Source organism: Colossoma macropomum, unplaced genomic scaffold (assembly GCF_904425465.1).
Source record: "Colossoma macropomum unplaced genomic scaffold, Colossoma_macropomum, whole genome shotgun sequence".
NCBI lineage: Eukaryota > Metazoa > Chordata > Actinopteri > Characiformes > Serrasalmidae > Colossoma > Colossoma macropomum.
The window spans coordinates 18,534,188-18,548,789 of record NW_023494785.1 but is presented as its reverse complement, the minus strand read 5'-3'; the positions used below and the strand labels follow the sequence as shown (position 1 = coordinate 18,548,789).

The following is a 14,602-nucleotide window of genomic DNA, read 5'->3' as shown; positions in this document are numbered from 1 at the left end:
ACTTCAGAGTTTTACCTTCTTTACTTCTTCTTTACTTACTCATTTGATCTGAAGCTGTTCTGCAGCAACTGTCTGGTTAAAGAAGTGGTATTTAGGGGCAGCAGCATATCTTTTTGCACAATATTGCCTCACTGAAGATACCGGCACTTTGTCAAGGCTCCGCCCTGGCCTGTTCTGACTAGGTTAAAGGCTGTAGGCTTACACTACAGTCATTCTTCTACTCATTGACGTTTCTGTGCTGGTGTGATCATGGGCTGCTATTCCAGTTTTGTCAATCATTAATGAGGGAACCAGTGAAGAGCCTCAACTGTGTCTTTCAGTAAGAGCTTTGCTTACTTTAATTGTAGAGGATGGTATAAGACTGCCATGTTATACCATTGTCTTCATAATCATTTATTAATAATAATAATAATGTGAATTAGTATTAAGCAAAAGTTATACTGCAAATCAGGGTTTGGCTTATTGTGTGAAGACAGAAGAAAACGTTCTGACACCAGTCATGTGGCTTGCATGACTTTTTTGTTGTTCTTTTTTTTTTCGTTCTAGACCAATACAGGAAGCCTTTCTTAAACCTCAAACAACTTCCTCTTCTGAGTAGAAATGAAAGCACTCGTATCATGACACTTGACTTCCACAGCACCATTTCATTTTCATGTTATTCAACGTAGATCTTCCATCTGGAGGCACATCATGGCCTGGTACCTGGCTCCACTGCTATTAGTCGTCCTTCAGATGCTCTACGCACCATGTCAAGCTCAGGAACAAAGTACATACTTCTTCTTTTTTAACTACTAATTCAGGTGTAGTGACATCTGTGTATACTGTTGATTTTCACTTCTGCAAATGCAATGTTAATAACCCTGTGATTTTATGTAATCTGGTTTAGGCTTTGAACTGATTCTATCTTAAATGATTTGTAGTGTGTGATTGTACAGTTTCATATGTACACTATAGGTCAGTTTCCTAGACAGAGATAGACTAAGCCTAGACCTGAACTACACAACATTTTGAATGGAGATTTTTCATTAAAAAGCAAGGGTAGTCCAGGTCTAGACTTAATCCCTGTCTGGGAAACCAACTCAAAATGTCCAAAAGTTCGTAGTCACCAGCTCATCCAACATTTCATTTGAAATTTAGAGTATTAGTAGGGAGTTCTTCCCCATTTGCTGTAAAAACAGCTCTTCTGACAAGGCTTTACACTAGATGTTGGAACATTGCTGAGAAGTTTTAATTGCATTCATCCGCAAGAGCGTTAGTGAGATCCGGTCCTGGTGTTGGACGATTAGTATGAAAAATACCACTCCAACTCATCCTAAAGGCACTGGTTGATGCATGGCGAGCTTTAACCCTCTTCCTGATGCTTGACATTGAGCATGGTGACCTTAGACTCGTGCACTCAAGTGAACTTGTGTCAGCAATGGGTGCACCTGAACCCCTTAACATTCCAGGTTTAGTTCATACAAAGGCTTATTATTCAGTAACTACAGGGACCTCGATGCAAACTAATGGATTTATTCTTAGATTATAGAATGTGTAATAAAACTGCCTTATTAAAGGGGTTAAAGGGGTTAAATTCACTGATAAAAAGGGTGTCTGGATACTTTTGAACATACAGTGTAGTTGTACTTAAATCTTTACGTAGCAGTTCCTCCTATGTTATTATTTTCCTCTAGGCTCCCTGCGCTTTGTTGGCATTGGAGACTGGGGTGGCCTTCCTTCAACACCCTTCTACACACCACAGGAGATGAAAATAGCTAATGAACTGGGAAGAGTGGCTGAAAGCTTGGGCTTAGATTTTGTTCTCAGCTTGGGAGATCATTTCTACTTCAGTGGAGTCAAGGACGTAGATGATATCCGCTTCAAGGTCTCCCTTTTTTAGTTCCTAATGACTGGAAATATGATCAAGAGTTATACACCTCAGTGATTTAGATCAGATGTGCTCATCAAATCCTAATTACCTTGAATACCTGAAGTTTTATACACTAATGAGTGCTTTGAAGTGTTCAGAAGTTGGAAAACATTGCCAAAAGGACATATTGTAACAGGTCTTCTAAGAATGTTGTTTATCAAGAATGCGGGTGTAATCAGGAGTTGGACAGAACTCAAAAGGCAGTTAATACTGAAGGCCCTCCCTTAGTAAACACACCATAGACTCAAGCTATGTCACATGTTCCTAGCACACAAAGTATGACAAATATGCCCTCTAGTGGATGTTGTGCCACATGACATTAAGCATCATCCTGCTGTAGATATACTTGCCTCACTGTACAAAGCACTCTTTCAGCATTTGCTCAGGCTGATAGTGAAACATACTGAGTCCTGGTTTAATCCCTCCTTTCAGACTACGTTCGAGCATGTCTTCTCCCATCCAGCTCTGATTTCTGTGCCATGGTATTTGGTGGCAGGAAATCATGACCACTTGAGAAATGTGTCTGCTCAGATTGCCTACTCAACCAGATCAGAGAGGTGGTGAGTTTGCACAAAGTATTAAAGTTCATATGCAGAAGGTGACACAATGTGCAGGTATCTAACAATAACACAACGACTAAACGTGTGTTCTCATGCCGATTGTTGCCTTCGAAGCATCGTCAGCATTATTACATTGATTCAAAAGCATAAATAAATCTCCAAATGATATATAAAAGTTGTTTTTGTCCAGAATGTCCTGAACTTTGGTTTCAGTGTCAGACAAGAATTTTCATTTCGGTGCATTGCTAACATTAACAGAGGAAGTGCATGAAGAAAACTGCCAACAGTGGACCTTTAGTGTGAAACTGTCCATTGTGCATGGAAAAAGATGACTAAAGTCTTTAGCTGTAAACCTACAATGTGTACCAACAGTGTAGCTGTGTGTAATAAAGTGCATATGTGAAGTATTGTAATAATGTAATAGTGTAATAGGGGAATGTGTTGCTGATCCATAGGCGTTACCCTGAGCTCTACTATAAGCTGCAGTTTAATATTCCTCATACCAACGTCTCCATGACGGTCCTGATGATTGACACGGTGGTTCTGTGTGGGAACACTTATGATGGAGTCCACCCACAAGCCCCAGAGGACTCCACCGCTGCTGACCAACAGTTTGAGTGGATTGAGAAGACACTCCAAAACACCAAGTAAGGTTTGATAGTTGAGCATCAAACCACTCACACAGTTCAACAAGCACAAACTAAACCAACTCAAGGAAACAAGACTGAGTCAGATCAAGGACCCGTAGGTAAACCACAAGCAGGTATTAAATGTGATGACTTTGCTGAAAGATGTTTTTTCTCAGAAGAGGGATGAATCCTTTAATAGGAATGTGAGGATTTTGGAACATGTTTTTAGAAGCCCTGACCTGCCACACTCCCCTCCATGCCCACGTATACCCATGCATTCCTGAGGACAATGTGTGACCAGAAAAACACACCCTGTGTCTGTTACAGCACAACCCTTACCCTTACAGTGTACCACACTGTAGCATTACTCAGCTTAACCATTCATTCAAAACACTTTCTGTAAAATCAGTGTCATTTTCCACTAAAAAGACAAGACCTACCATGATTAATCAATGAATAATCCTGGAAATACAGCATTAAAGGGCCCAAATATGGAAACTTTCCAAAAAAGCAGCCCAAGTAGAAGTACAAAAGTATCTTGTCAAAAAAAAACAAAAAAAAACAAAAAACAACACTTTAGTAACCTACAGAACTGCAGTGGACCTATTTTTCCCTTTTTTACTTTTAGTCTAAAATAAAATGAAAAAATCTCACACATGAGAGGTGTATCCACTTACAAACCAGTACAGATGCTGTCCCCGACATAAATTTAAATACACAAAAAATAGTAACTAAATGTCAATGGCTAATAATGTAAAACAGGGATTCTTTTCCTCAGAAATAAACTTGAGTAGAAGTAAAAAGTAATGCTCAGCAAAGTACAAACCAAGCCATCAAAAGTTTTGCCTAAGTACATATAATTGAGTAAATGTAACTAGTTATTACCCAGCTCTGACTGTCATTCTCCTTCAGGTCAGAATTTGTGGTCGTGGCTGGACACTATCCTGTTTGGTCAATCGGTCACCATGGTCCTACTCGCTGCCTGGTGAAGAGGTTGAGGCCACTGCTGAAGAAGCACAATGTCACTTTATATCTGAATGGTCATGACCACAGTTTGCAGGTGAGCATCTGAGCAAAGAAAAGGAGAAAGACAGAGAGAGAGAAATGAAAGTGGGGGAAAAGCTAAATCTAATCAAATACATGATGAATAAGCAGATTAATTAAATTAACTAATGGTAAAAAAAAAACAACAAAAAAACAAGTGTCCTCTAAAAATCTGTTGGGGTAATAGTACATAATAATATTAATAATAATAATAATAATAATAATAATAATAATATTAATAATAATAATAAGAAGAAGAAGAAGAAGAAGAAATACCTTATTCACTGTATTTGTACCTTCAGGCTTACTCAGATTTACCCAGTGACTGCTGTGTATTTCAAATCCTGTTTTCATTTCTTCTTCAATCAGTTTATTAAGGAGGAGGATGGGAGTCCGTATGTTATCAGCGGCAGTGGGAATTTCCTGGACACTTCCACTCACCATGCAAAGAGCTTCCCAGCATCTTGGCAATTGTTTTCCAGTGCTGTGAATCAAACGTTAGGAGGTTTTGTGTACTTTGAGGTGACAGAGAGCAAGATGTTCATTAGTTACATTCAGCTGGATGGGAAGTGTGTGTATCAGACAACTGTGCCTAAACGTAGCATATGACACAGTAAAGGAGGCAGATCATCAGTTATGAAGTGGCTCTGAATGAACAGAATGAGATTATAACCTTTTCCCAGATGAACTTCCTAACATCAATATTTTGAGCAATGTTGTTCTCCCTAACATTCCTCAGTCGATTTAGTACATTTCTGAAAAAAAGTTTACTGCTCTAAACTAATACTGCATTTCACACACATTTTATCACAAAACCTGAAGTTTTACCCACTTTTCAGTTCACTTTTCAGGATCTGTCTGTGTGTTATATTGTGATGAAAAACTTTGTTTTAATAATTGTATTTTCTTTATGATAATTGTACATATTAAACTGTGCACCATTCAGCAAAGCATCATATGTGGTTTTGTGTTTTCAGTTTGGAAAAATTCATCTGCATTCATGCAATCTTATGCAGTGTGTTCATTGACCCTTTACAACATATTGCTGCCATGTGGCAACAACTACTTTCTTTTATTTTTTGCCTGATGACAACATAAGAGTTATTTCTTTTCTTTTCCATTGGAAAGCTGAACGCTTTATGTGTAGAATGGTACATTTTTACTGATTTAATGTTTCCCTGCTGCAATCTGTATTTCTTTTGTCAAACATAGGTCACATGGTGAGGCTTGACTTCTGAACTCTCAAAAAGTGTGTACAATTCAGTGTTTATACATAACAGCTTAAACACAATCTGTGGGAAGTTACAATTTATTTTTCTTAAAAAATAGTTTAGATTTTATGGGCTTTGTATAAAACGATAAAATACAATTGTTGCCATTTGGCAACAGCATGTGACAGTGGAACTGCAAACAGCAACAAACACAACAGGAATGAATAAATACAGTGCTGTTAGACTCTGCCATTTACACAACTTTTTTACATACATAGTTAATGCTTTTATGAGTATAATTATTTTCATACTTTTCTGTATTCTTAAAACATTTATGCCTATCGACAAGACTTTTATTAATGTGTGTCAAGTCAAGTCAGCCTTTATTGTCATTTCAGCTATACACAAGTACACAGTGAAACGAAACAACATTCCTCCAGGATCGTGGTGCAACACAGGAACACAAGTGCGAAACAATACAATATGCACAGTGCAGACGATACAGTACAATAAATAAATACAAAAGACTTACAATAAATACAAAACAGAACACAGGCAGTACACGGTACTGAGAGTATGTGGAGTGGAGGATGTAACATACTATGACATATTAGCAGCTTAGCAGATAGCCTAGCATATATAAGCATAGCAGTCACTGAGGTAGCAACCAGAACAGCAGTAATGGTATACAGTATTTGGTTGATATAGTAATTCTAGCAGCTAACATTGTTAAAGTGAAGGAAAAATGTGCAATAAAATGCAAAGTCAGATATTGTTGTGGAAATAAAATGTGCAAAAATGCAAGTATTCAGATCTATAGTCATATCAAATGAAGTATTTCGGTGAAATGCAGTAATTATATTTAAATATAGTGTTCCAGACATAATTTGGAACTGCAAGAAGTGGGGAGTGAGTTAGTCCCATATTGTTATGTATATGTGTGTGCGTGGGTCCGTGTGGGTGTCCCTCAATCCAGTCTGTGGGAGTTGAGGAATCTGATGGCTTGTGGAAAGAAACTGTTGCCCAGTCTGGCTGTGAGGGCCCAAATGTTGCGGTACCTTCTTCCAGATGGCAAAGAGAGAACAGTTCATGTAAGGGGTGCGTGGGGTCAGTCACAGTGCTAGTGGCTTTTCGGATGCAGCGTTTGGTGCAAATGTCTGTGATGGAGGGAAGAGAGACCCCGATGATCTTTTCAGCTGTGTATGTCCTATGGCAGAGTATTGGTCTATTCCCCCCATTACCAAGTGTAATATAATATTTTCAGTATTTAGTGAGTCCACTCTTTGCCTTTATTACAGCTTCCTTTTTTGTTTTTCAAAGAAATCTGCAGGCAAATCTTTCCACACCTCCAAAGTTCAATCTTGGAAGTTCCTGTATTTCCTGCTTTTCACGATCCAAGTAACTCCAAACACATTCAGTGATGTTGAGGTCGAGACTCTGAGGTGGTCAGTCCACTGTTTTGAGAACACCAGCAGTTTTTTTGTTTGATGTGTAATGTTTCTTCTTTGTTTATATCCTTTTCTCAGTCACAGCTTCTTGACAGCTACACATCCTTTCACACCCATGAAAAATTAAAAACATAGTGTTGAGTTGTCTTCTCACAGTGGAAGGATGGACAGAAACACCTGTAGATTTTTTCACATCTGCAGCAAAAGTGGAGCTTGATTTTCTCTTCTCTCTCAAAAATGAAAGCTTTAAGTACTTTTTATCTGATTGGGACAGTTTGGTGGTTTACCAGGTCTTGTAAGATTTTAGTCATTTTATGAACAGTTTTCCTTTGACTTCCTCTTTCCTTATGCAAGTGTCTAACCTCATCAGAAATATCTTCTGAAAAATGAATAACTTGTACTTAATGGCTATTTTGACTGGAAATTAAATGGATGAAAATTGTGAATAAATAACGTAATAACAATATTCCATGTGGAACTTTAAAAAAATTTGGATAAAATAACAATAAAAGTTTGACTGCAGACATGTTTGATTTTGTACAGAATTTTGTTTTTTGTTTTGAGATAGTGATGAGACAGACTGAGACAGTACATCCATTAAGAAAATCTTCTCCATTGTTAAAACATTTTAAATTACCATGTTGTGTTATGTGACCTAAAGCTTTTTCATAGTGTTTATTTCAGTGTTTTCAGATGCTTCCACTGCAGACACATGGGGGCGATACTGAAACGCGTCTGATTCGGTTTCCAACTTTTGAAATCGTACAAAGCAACAAGCAAAAACAAAGCATCAAACATGCTGATTCAAGTGAATGTACAGAATTTATTTAAAGTTTCAAAAAAGTGATGATAACACAAGTTTTGTACCATTTTCCACAGATTACACATCTGTAAAGTAACAAATAACATTTTTTAATGTCTGAATCTTTCTTATTGTTAGCATGGTTATTTATCCTCTCCAGTTTTATAACACAATACATATAATAATAATAATAATAATAATAATAATAATTTAATATAATATAATTTTACTCTGTAGCTCTCAGGTCTTAAAAATGCTTTGTAAGTTGTACATCTATTACAGTGAACTGCAAAACCATAAATATGATTATTAAAACTAATATACAGATATTGCTTTCATAAAAGATACAAAAATAAATAAGTGCCCACACACAAAATATCTGTTATGTAAGTTATGTAAGTATATTCTGGTTTTCCCAACAGTAAAGCTCCCAAACTATTTAGTAGTCCCCAATGATCACTACCAATTAAAAACAGTAAACTCTAAGCTCCAGCAAGCTTATAAAGTACAGTAAATAATGACAGTAACTGAAAGTACCATTGACAAAAAGAGCTATGAACATATGCAGCATTAGATAATAAATCACAGATAACATCTACCTTGTTAAGTTTCATAGAAACAAAATGTAGAATTCCAGTGTTTCCCCCCGAAGTGTTGAAGTGAGGATGCTTTGAAATGTTGGGTCCAGTTCGCTTGTACCATGTATTCCCATGAGTGTGAGGTTCTGTTTTCAAGGGAGATGAAAACACACTCCTCACACGTACCTCAAAGGCAGTCGCTCCCTTTTCCGCGCACTTTGCTTTTGCTTTTTGCAGCACACCACTATAACTACAATCACCACTGCTATTATCACAACGATGCCTAGAATGGCTGAAACAATCACTGTCAAGCTGTACTCTAGATGAAAAGAGAATGGAGAAGATCAGTGATCTGCCCCTTTACATGGTATTAAACATCACATGCACACTAACATTCACACATTGATTGATGTGTCTTATAGAGACAAGAGGAATTTTGTTTAAACACTGGAATGAGTCCTCTGAGCCTCTACACCTCAGCTATTAGCTGCTGACCCTTCTCACTTCACCATACTGCATCAGCACACTGAAAAACCACCACCATCACTACGTCATCTGAAGCTCTCTGAGAAATGTATTAATTCACTATCTTACAAAACAAAAATGCTGATCCAGGTGAATGCACAAAATGTATCAGAAGTTTCAAAAAGTAATACTTCATGCCATTTTACCACAAGTTTATCTATACTGCTGTGAAGAAGTTTTCTTTTATATTTTTTGAATTTTTGTCATAGTTAATTTTGTAATCTCTCTCAGGAACACACTGCTGTATATGTACATTATTAAAAATAAAGTTGTCACAGTGGTTCTTTAAGTAATGCCATAGAAGAACCACTTTGGTTCATTAAAGAATTATGTTTGAAATAGAGATGTGTGAGTGTGAGGAACCTTCTAAATCTTTAAAGAACGTTCCCAAAATAAAATATTCTATACCAGTTTAAGGGTTCTTCCTAGAACCCTTACATTTTGTAAAAGTTCTTTAAGTCTTTGAAAAGGTTCTTCACACATCATTTACAAAATTTACAAAAATGGTCATTTACAAACATGCTTCTCTAAAGAACCATCCATTGAAAGGTTCTGTGAGGAACTAAAACTTTCTAAAGGTTACATTTAAAATGCAAAACCACAAATGACTTTAATATAATTTTATAAACATACATTGCTTTTGTAAAAGCTGCCAAATAGTGGCCATGCATGAAACATCTACTATGAATTAATATATCATTGTCATATATCATTTTATCTAAAATTTTTTAACTAATTGGAAAACACAAGCTGCCCTTTGCATTGTGTCAAAATTGTGAATGGGCCACCAAAAATTCATCTTGATAAGTTCATTTTGAAGACATGAGGTTTTGTTCAGACAGCGAAAACATTCTTGTTTTTCCATCTGTACACACAATGCTCCCAAACTAACATTGCAGAATGCAAATTAACACCCAATGGACATGATATAGGCATTCTTTGTTTTAGTTCATGTCTCACCTTCAAAGATAGATGTAGCCTCCTCTGGAGAGCACTGCACGTTACTGAGCTCGCCCAGCTGTTTGTCAGGTCTGCGGGAGAGAATGTAAGCTTGCACATTGAAGCAGTAGCTCTTGCCTCTGTCCAGATCCGTCAGCACAATCTCACTGCTCGCACTGAACTTCTCTTTCTAAAAAGGAGAACACAGGTTTCAGTGGGTGAAATCTTTCATTTTTTAAGCTGATGAGTTTCTGACTCTTTTCAAATGGATGTTCACATTCCATTACTTTATCATAGCAGATAGAATCCATACGTGAGCAAAGCTGCAAGCCTGTTCTTGCAAAACTGCAAATTTGGCATAACCCCAAAGGTGGCAGATAGGTTCCGGGCCAAAAGAACCAGTTTAATAGATTAAAATCAACTATATTTCACTTGTAAAACATGTGGCTTGCAACCAGCTGAAATGTTCACAAGGTCTTGCTTTTCTCTTGAGGTCAAATAAGGTGGACCTGTTCACCTCAGAAACCTTCCATTGATTACGTGCAAGAATTACAGACAAGTAAAATACACATCCCAAAACACTTGTAGTCATAGCAGCTGGCCCAGTGTTACATATCATCTCTGTCATATCAAAACCATACCTCTCCACTTGTGGTTCCATTTTAATGTTTCAGCATTATTTGAGCGCAGCAGCTACCCCTGACTTTGCATGAACATTTCATGATGAATGTTGTCTGATAACAATGGTCCAAAATTACAATCTTGTTACACTGTCATACATTAAAAAAAACATTTGTATCTTCTCCTCTTAAATTACCATTTTGGAGATTTTGTTAAGACAACAACAATGTATGTCCATAAAGGTCATTTAGGGTGATATAGGTTTTGTATGTAAGTCTGAAATCAGTAGTTGTGCCAGGTTTTTAGATTAGGAATAATGCTGCTCGTTTTAACGCTAAAGCTTGTCTAGGCAAAGCAAGGAAAATGTGGATTACCATTCATTTGGGCGTAAATGAGGAGCAGCTCTAAACAGCTCTAAAGAGACACAACACTGTCATATTAAACATTATTTTTTGAAATCTGAAAATGCCAGCGGCCCTTTATACTGTGTAAATATTTCATAAAGAACACACCAAAAGAAATGTTCCAAAATTACTTGGAAACCTTATCACAGAAAAGTATGATTTTTTTCCTTCTCTGTACAGTTACCATTTCAGAGATGTGAAGTTTTGTTACATAAATAAAAGTATTCATACAGATCAGCAGTGGACTGACCGTATGATGCTGTACTTTATATCATATTTTAAAGAACTAAAACCAGAATACATTTAAAATCATCGCATACCTTCCCAGTGCTCTTGGCTTTCCTGTAGGTGATCTTATACTGCAAGTCATCTTTAAAGATATCTCGAATGGTCAGTCTCTGTTTCTTATCATCAATGATGGCTGTTGGGATGTCTGTTACATAGAGGGTTATTTTCCGCTGATCATCGCTCACCTCAATCTTAAATTCAGGTTTGCCGATGACAGCTGAAAAAGAAAGGACCAGAATATGCAATGATTTTTTTTTGTGACAACAGGATTTGAATTTGTATTTTGTGAAACTGAAATGGTAAACTGATTTGAAATGGTATATGAAGCTTTGAAGTTGATGAATTAGACGAATTTGTATTCTTTTCTTTTTTAATTTTCTATAAGTTTTTAAATAATCAGATGTAGAAAATCACAATCACATTTACAATCATTGTTAAACAGTGGAAATATAAGAGATCAGATGTTTTTTAAAGAAACCTACTGTCTTGATAGGGAATGAACTGGGGAGATGTTGTGTGGGGGTGCTCAACGAGGTCAGAGGTCTCGCCCCGCGCTGGTTCTGACAGTACATCTGCGTAGTAATGACCTTTGAGGTCTGTGAGTCCAGCAGTTAGATCACATTCAGTTTCAGTGGTTTGAATACAGGAAGGACGCCTTTCGCTGTTCTGGCCCTTTCTGGAAACAAATTACAAGAGCATTTAAGGCTGAAAACTAGTAATCCATGACACAAGCCTTAAAGAAAGGGAAGCATGCTGAAACAAGCAGAGGGTGTGGATTTTTGCAGTATCTTTCTACAGCACATCAGAACTGATCTTAAATGTTAAAAGCGCAAGTCACAAAAGATTTCTTCATGTTGTAGAAATTAAATGCATTGTTTTCTATGCACAGAGATTTACACTATTATCATGTTAAATTGTAAGTAGACACTGGGGAAAAAAATAACCCCTTAAATGGCCAGTACCTGTTGGTGGGTTCACTTAACTTAAGAACAACTTTTTTTCCTGTTAGTTACTGAATAATAACTAATAATTAAGGTGTAATGAGCTGGAGAATTTTAGGGCTAACAGCTTTATGCATAATAAAGTCCTTCTTGAGAAAGCTGTTCTGATACTAAGCTTTAAAAAAAACAGACTGCTCAAGAAAAGAGGTTAACCGTTTCTTAATATCAGAACTAAGGAACTAGTTTTATTAGTTTTATTCAAACTAAATAAATACTTCGAATGAACGATTCTTTAGATCAAAGTGATTTTTTAAATTGAATAAAACTGGTTCAGGTGCTTTTTACCACATGAAGTGATGTTTTAAGGATGAACCGACGAGCCATTTTTACAGTGTACCTGTAGACAGTCTTTCTTTAAGTTACTTGGAATTATAAAACTGAGCCAAGAAAATTTACTTCAGATTCAAAGTGCATATGCTCTATTTTCTGAATCCCACACTAGCAAAACGAACTTGCTAACTAAATATCTAAATAAATAAATAAAGTGAAGAGCATCACTTACTTGGCGAACTCTACCGTATAGGAATAGTTCACTGGTTTAGGGCTCCATGTTAACAGTGTCTTGAAGTTCAAAGAGTCCCAGGTGACATTCTGGGCCTTTGGAAACGTGCCTTCACAAGAATGCACACAGAAACAATCAGATTCATTAAGACCGCAGACAACAGAACAGGACAGATAACCGGGGCAAATGAGAGGTGGAGTGAAATATTCAACAAAGACGAATAGACACGATTTCAGCACAGCTACAAACCGCACCTGAAACACAGTCGGTGGTCAAAAAGAACGCCCATACACAGAGAAAGCCGGAGAGTTTTGTCCGCATCGTGCCCCTTCACTGTATTCCCAGAGGAAAGCTGAACTCCAAACCTCAGCTGATGAAAAACTCCTGAGACCAGGTGAAAATGGGCTACTGTAAACTCCGCCCGTGAGATTTATATGGTCCTGAAGAATTGGTGTTAGTGTGTAATCCCCCAGACTCGGAGCCAAATAGCATTAGTGGAGTGAGCGAGTCACTGCTCATAACTGACTCGTGTCCCTCCTCTATTCAGCGCTTTGTTCACTGAGTGGCTAAGGCTGCACTAACTGAAGCGCAGAGAGCCTCACTAATGACCATATAAGGTTATCCGCTCCGCCTCCGAGGTCGCACTGCAGCTTTACGCTTAATTCACGGAATTTTCCTTTTTTTCTGAAGCTTCACAGCGACTGTATACATGAATGTAGGGCTTATACAATCTAACCTTTCATAATACTCATTATGAATAATTAAATAATGCATAAATATTGAAAATATTATTATGTATCTATACATTAAACCTGATACACTCTAAAAGCAGATGTGTAAAAAAAAAAAAACATTCTGTCTCTAACTGGACACAGTAGTGTGTTCAGTTGGAGACCACACTTTTTGAGTTACTTTTGACACTGAATGTGTTGAAATATTTTCGCACTTATCAGTAACATGAAAGATTATGTTAAATCAGATAATAATATGACACAAAAAGTGTTACAATGGGTAACACAAGTAAAGCCCATTTCACACCAGTTGCAACGCAGCGCACACGCTAATGCGGAACCACGCTTGGTATTTCACACCGGACGCGACACACGCGTCGCGAAGCGAGAGTGGTAGCTGTTTGTGTTGTGTTTTCACGTAATATAAACGTCTGTATTGTCCGTTTATCTCAAATAAACTTTATGTAGATGACATAAAGAAATCAACAATAAAATCTTGACTAGCTGCCGTGACTGTTGCTGGCTTTCTCACCAGATAGCTCTGTATGAAGAGGAGGAGATGCCTGTGTGTTCACAACATTAACCTACTTAAGGAATTTTTAGTCAGCCTCTCAAAGAGTTACAACTAGATTTGTTGATTTGTTTATTAGCCGAGATTGTATATTATAGCACAGACATTGCATTTCTTTACTGTTTCTGCATGCTAGCATGCCGCGCGCGGCACTCGTCAGAAATTGACTCAAAGCGTTTTTTTTTATGGCAAGCCAAGAGGGTCAGAACTCGTCAGGGTTTTGACGGCGTAAAAAGCGCGCGCTATGTTTAAAAACGCCGTCCAGAACCTGTTGGGGAAGGAGGGGATCAGTAAATTCTGGTCATTTCTGCTTATGAGACGCGTGGTGGCGTTCACTAGGCGCCTGCTGCCGGCAGACGTTCTAAAACCTCGCGTTTACCTGATGGCCACAGAGGCCGCGCATTACTGTGATTTTATCATCTGGAGGGGAGTTTTAGGCACCCGCTTCGCGTCGTGAGTGAGAACACTCTTCCCCATGATAAAATTGCAGTAATGTACAGCATCTCGTGGCTTTTTACTTTTATAAAATGGCAGCCAACATAAAATGTGATAAAATACTCTTCTTTTAAGAAACTAATTTATTATTAATAATAATCGACATAAAGAAGTATTCCACCAAGAAATGTTGTTTCTTTAGATTATGGTATTGTTTCCAAGCAACCATGGACCGCTGAATGGTCACCCATCGCTGTATATCGCGGTCATTTCAGGAATTTTTTGCAAAAAACCTTCGCTTAAGTACTTTTTGGTCACCAGTTACCACCAAGAGTCTTATACAGCGCCAATACATTAGCGCCCCTCTGCTTGTACTGGGGCTGAATCACAAAGGTGCCCTGCTC

General features: G+C 37.5%; 2 protein-coding genes across 2 annotated transcripts; one reads left to right on the top strand and one right to left on the bottom strand.

Moving 5' to 3' along the window:
- Nucleotides 1–184: 184 nt before the first annotated feature.
- Nucleotides 185–5,098, top strand: acp5b (acid phosphatase 5b, tartrate resistant). The gene is made up of 7 exons (XM_036585795.1): nt 185–319; nt 669–766; nt 1,674–1,864; nt 2,342–2,469; nt 2,925–3,116; nt 4,011–4,158; nt 4,512–5,098. The coding sequence occupies exons 1-7, from the start codon at nt 282–284 to the stop codon at nt 4,749–4,751; spliced, it is 1,035 nt and encodes a 344-aa protein (XP_036441688.1). The 5' UTR covers nt 185–281; the 3' UTR covers nt 4,752–5,098.
- Nucleotides 5,099–7,604: 2,506 nt separating this feature from the next.
- On the bottom strand, nt 7,605–13,009 carry f3a (coagulation factor IIIa). Its single transcript, XM_036585775.1, has 6 exons — nt 12,716–13,009; nt 12,462–12,570; nt 11,441–11,634; nt 10,991–11,175; nt 9,667–9,835; nt 7,605–8,500 (listed from the first exon to the last, which is right to left on the bottom strand). Exons 1-6 carry the CDS (start codon nt 12,780–12,782, stop codon nt 8,358–8,360), a joined length of 867 nt encoding a protein of 288 aa, XP_036441668.1. The 5' UTR covers nt 12,783–13,009; the 3' UTR covers nt 7,605–8,357.
- Between the last annotated feature and the right edge of the window lie 1,593 nt (nt 13,010–14,602).

Bases quoted from the DNA above. Each gene is read 5' to 3' on its own strand.
- f3a (XM_036585775.1), bottom strand. From the start codon at position 12,782: ATGCGGACAAAACTCTCCGGCTTTCTCTGTGTATGGGCGTTCTTTTTG. The intron at 12,571-12,715 runs GTGCGGTTTGTA...ATTCTTGTGAAG, and splicing joins GACCACCGACTGTGTTTCAG to GCACGTTTCCAAAGGCCCAG. The intron at 8,501-9,666 runs GTGAGACATGAA...CTTTTCATCTAG, and splicing joins GGCTACATCTATCTTTGAAG to AGTACAGCTTGACAGTGATT.
- acp5b (XM_036585795.1), top strand. From the start codon at position 282: ATGAGGGAACCAGTGAAGAGCCTCAACTGTGTCTTTCA. The intron at 320-668 runs GTAAGAGCTTTG...TATTCAACGTAG, and splicing joins AGCCTCAACTGTGTCTTTCA to ATCTTCCATCTGGAGGCACA. The intron at 1,865-2,341 runs GTCTCCCTTTTT...CCCTCCTTTCAG, and splicing joins TAGATGATATCCGCTTCAAG to ACTACGTTCGAGCATGTCTT.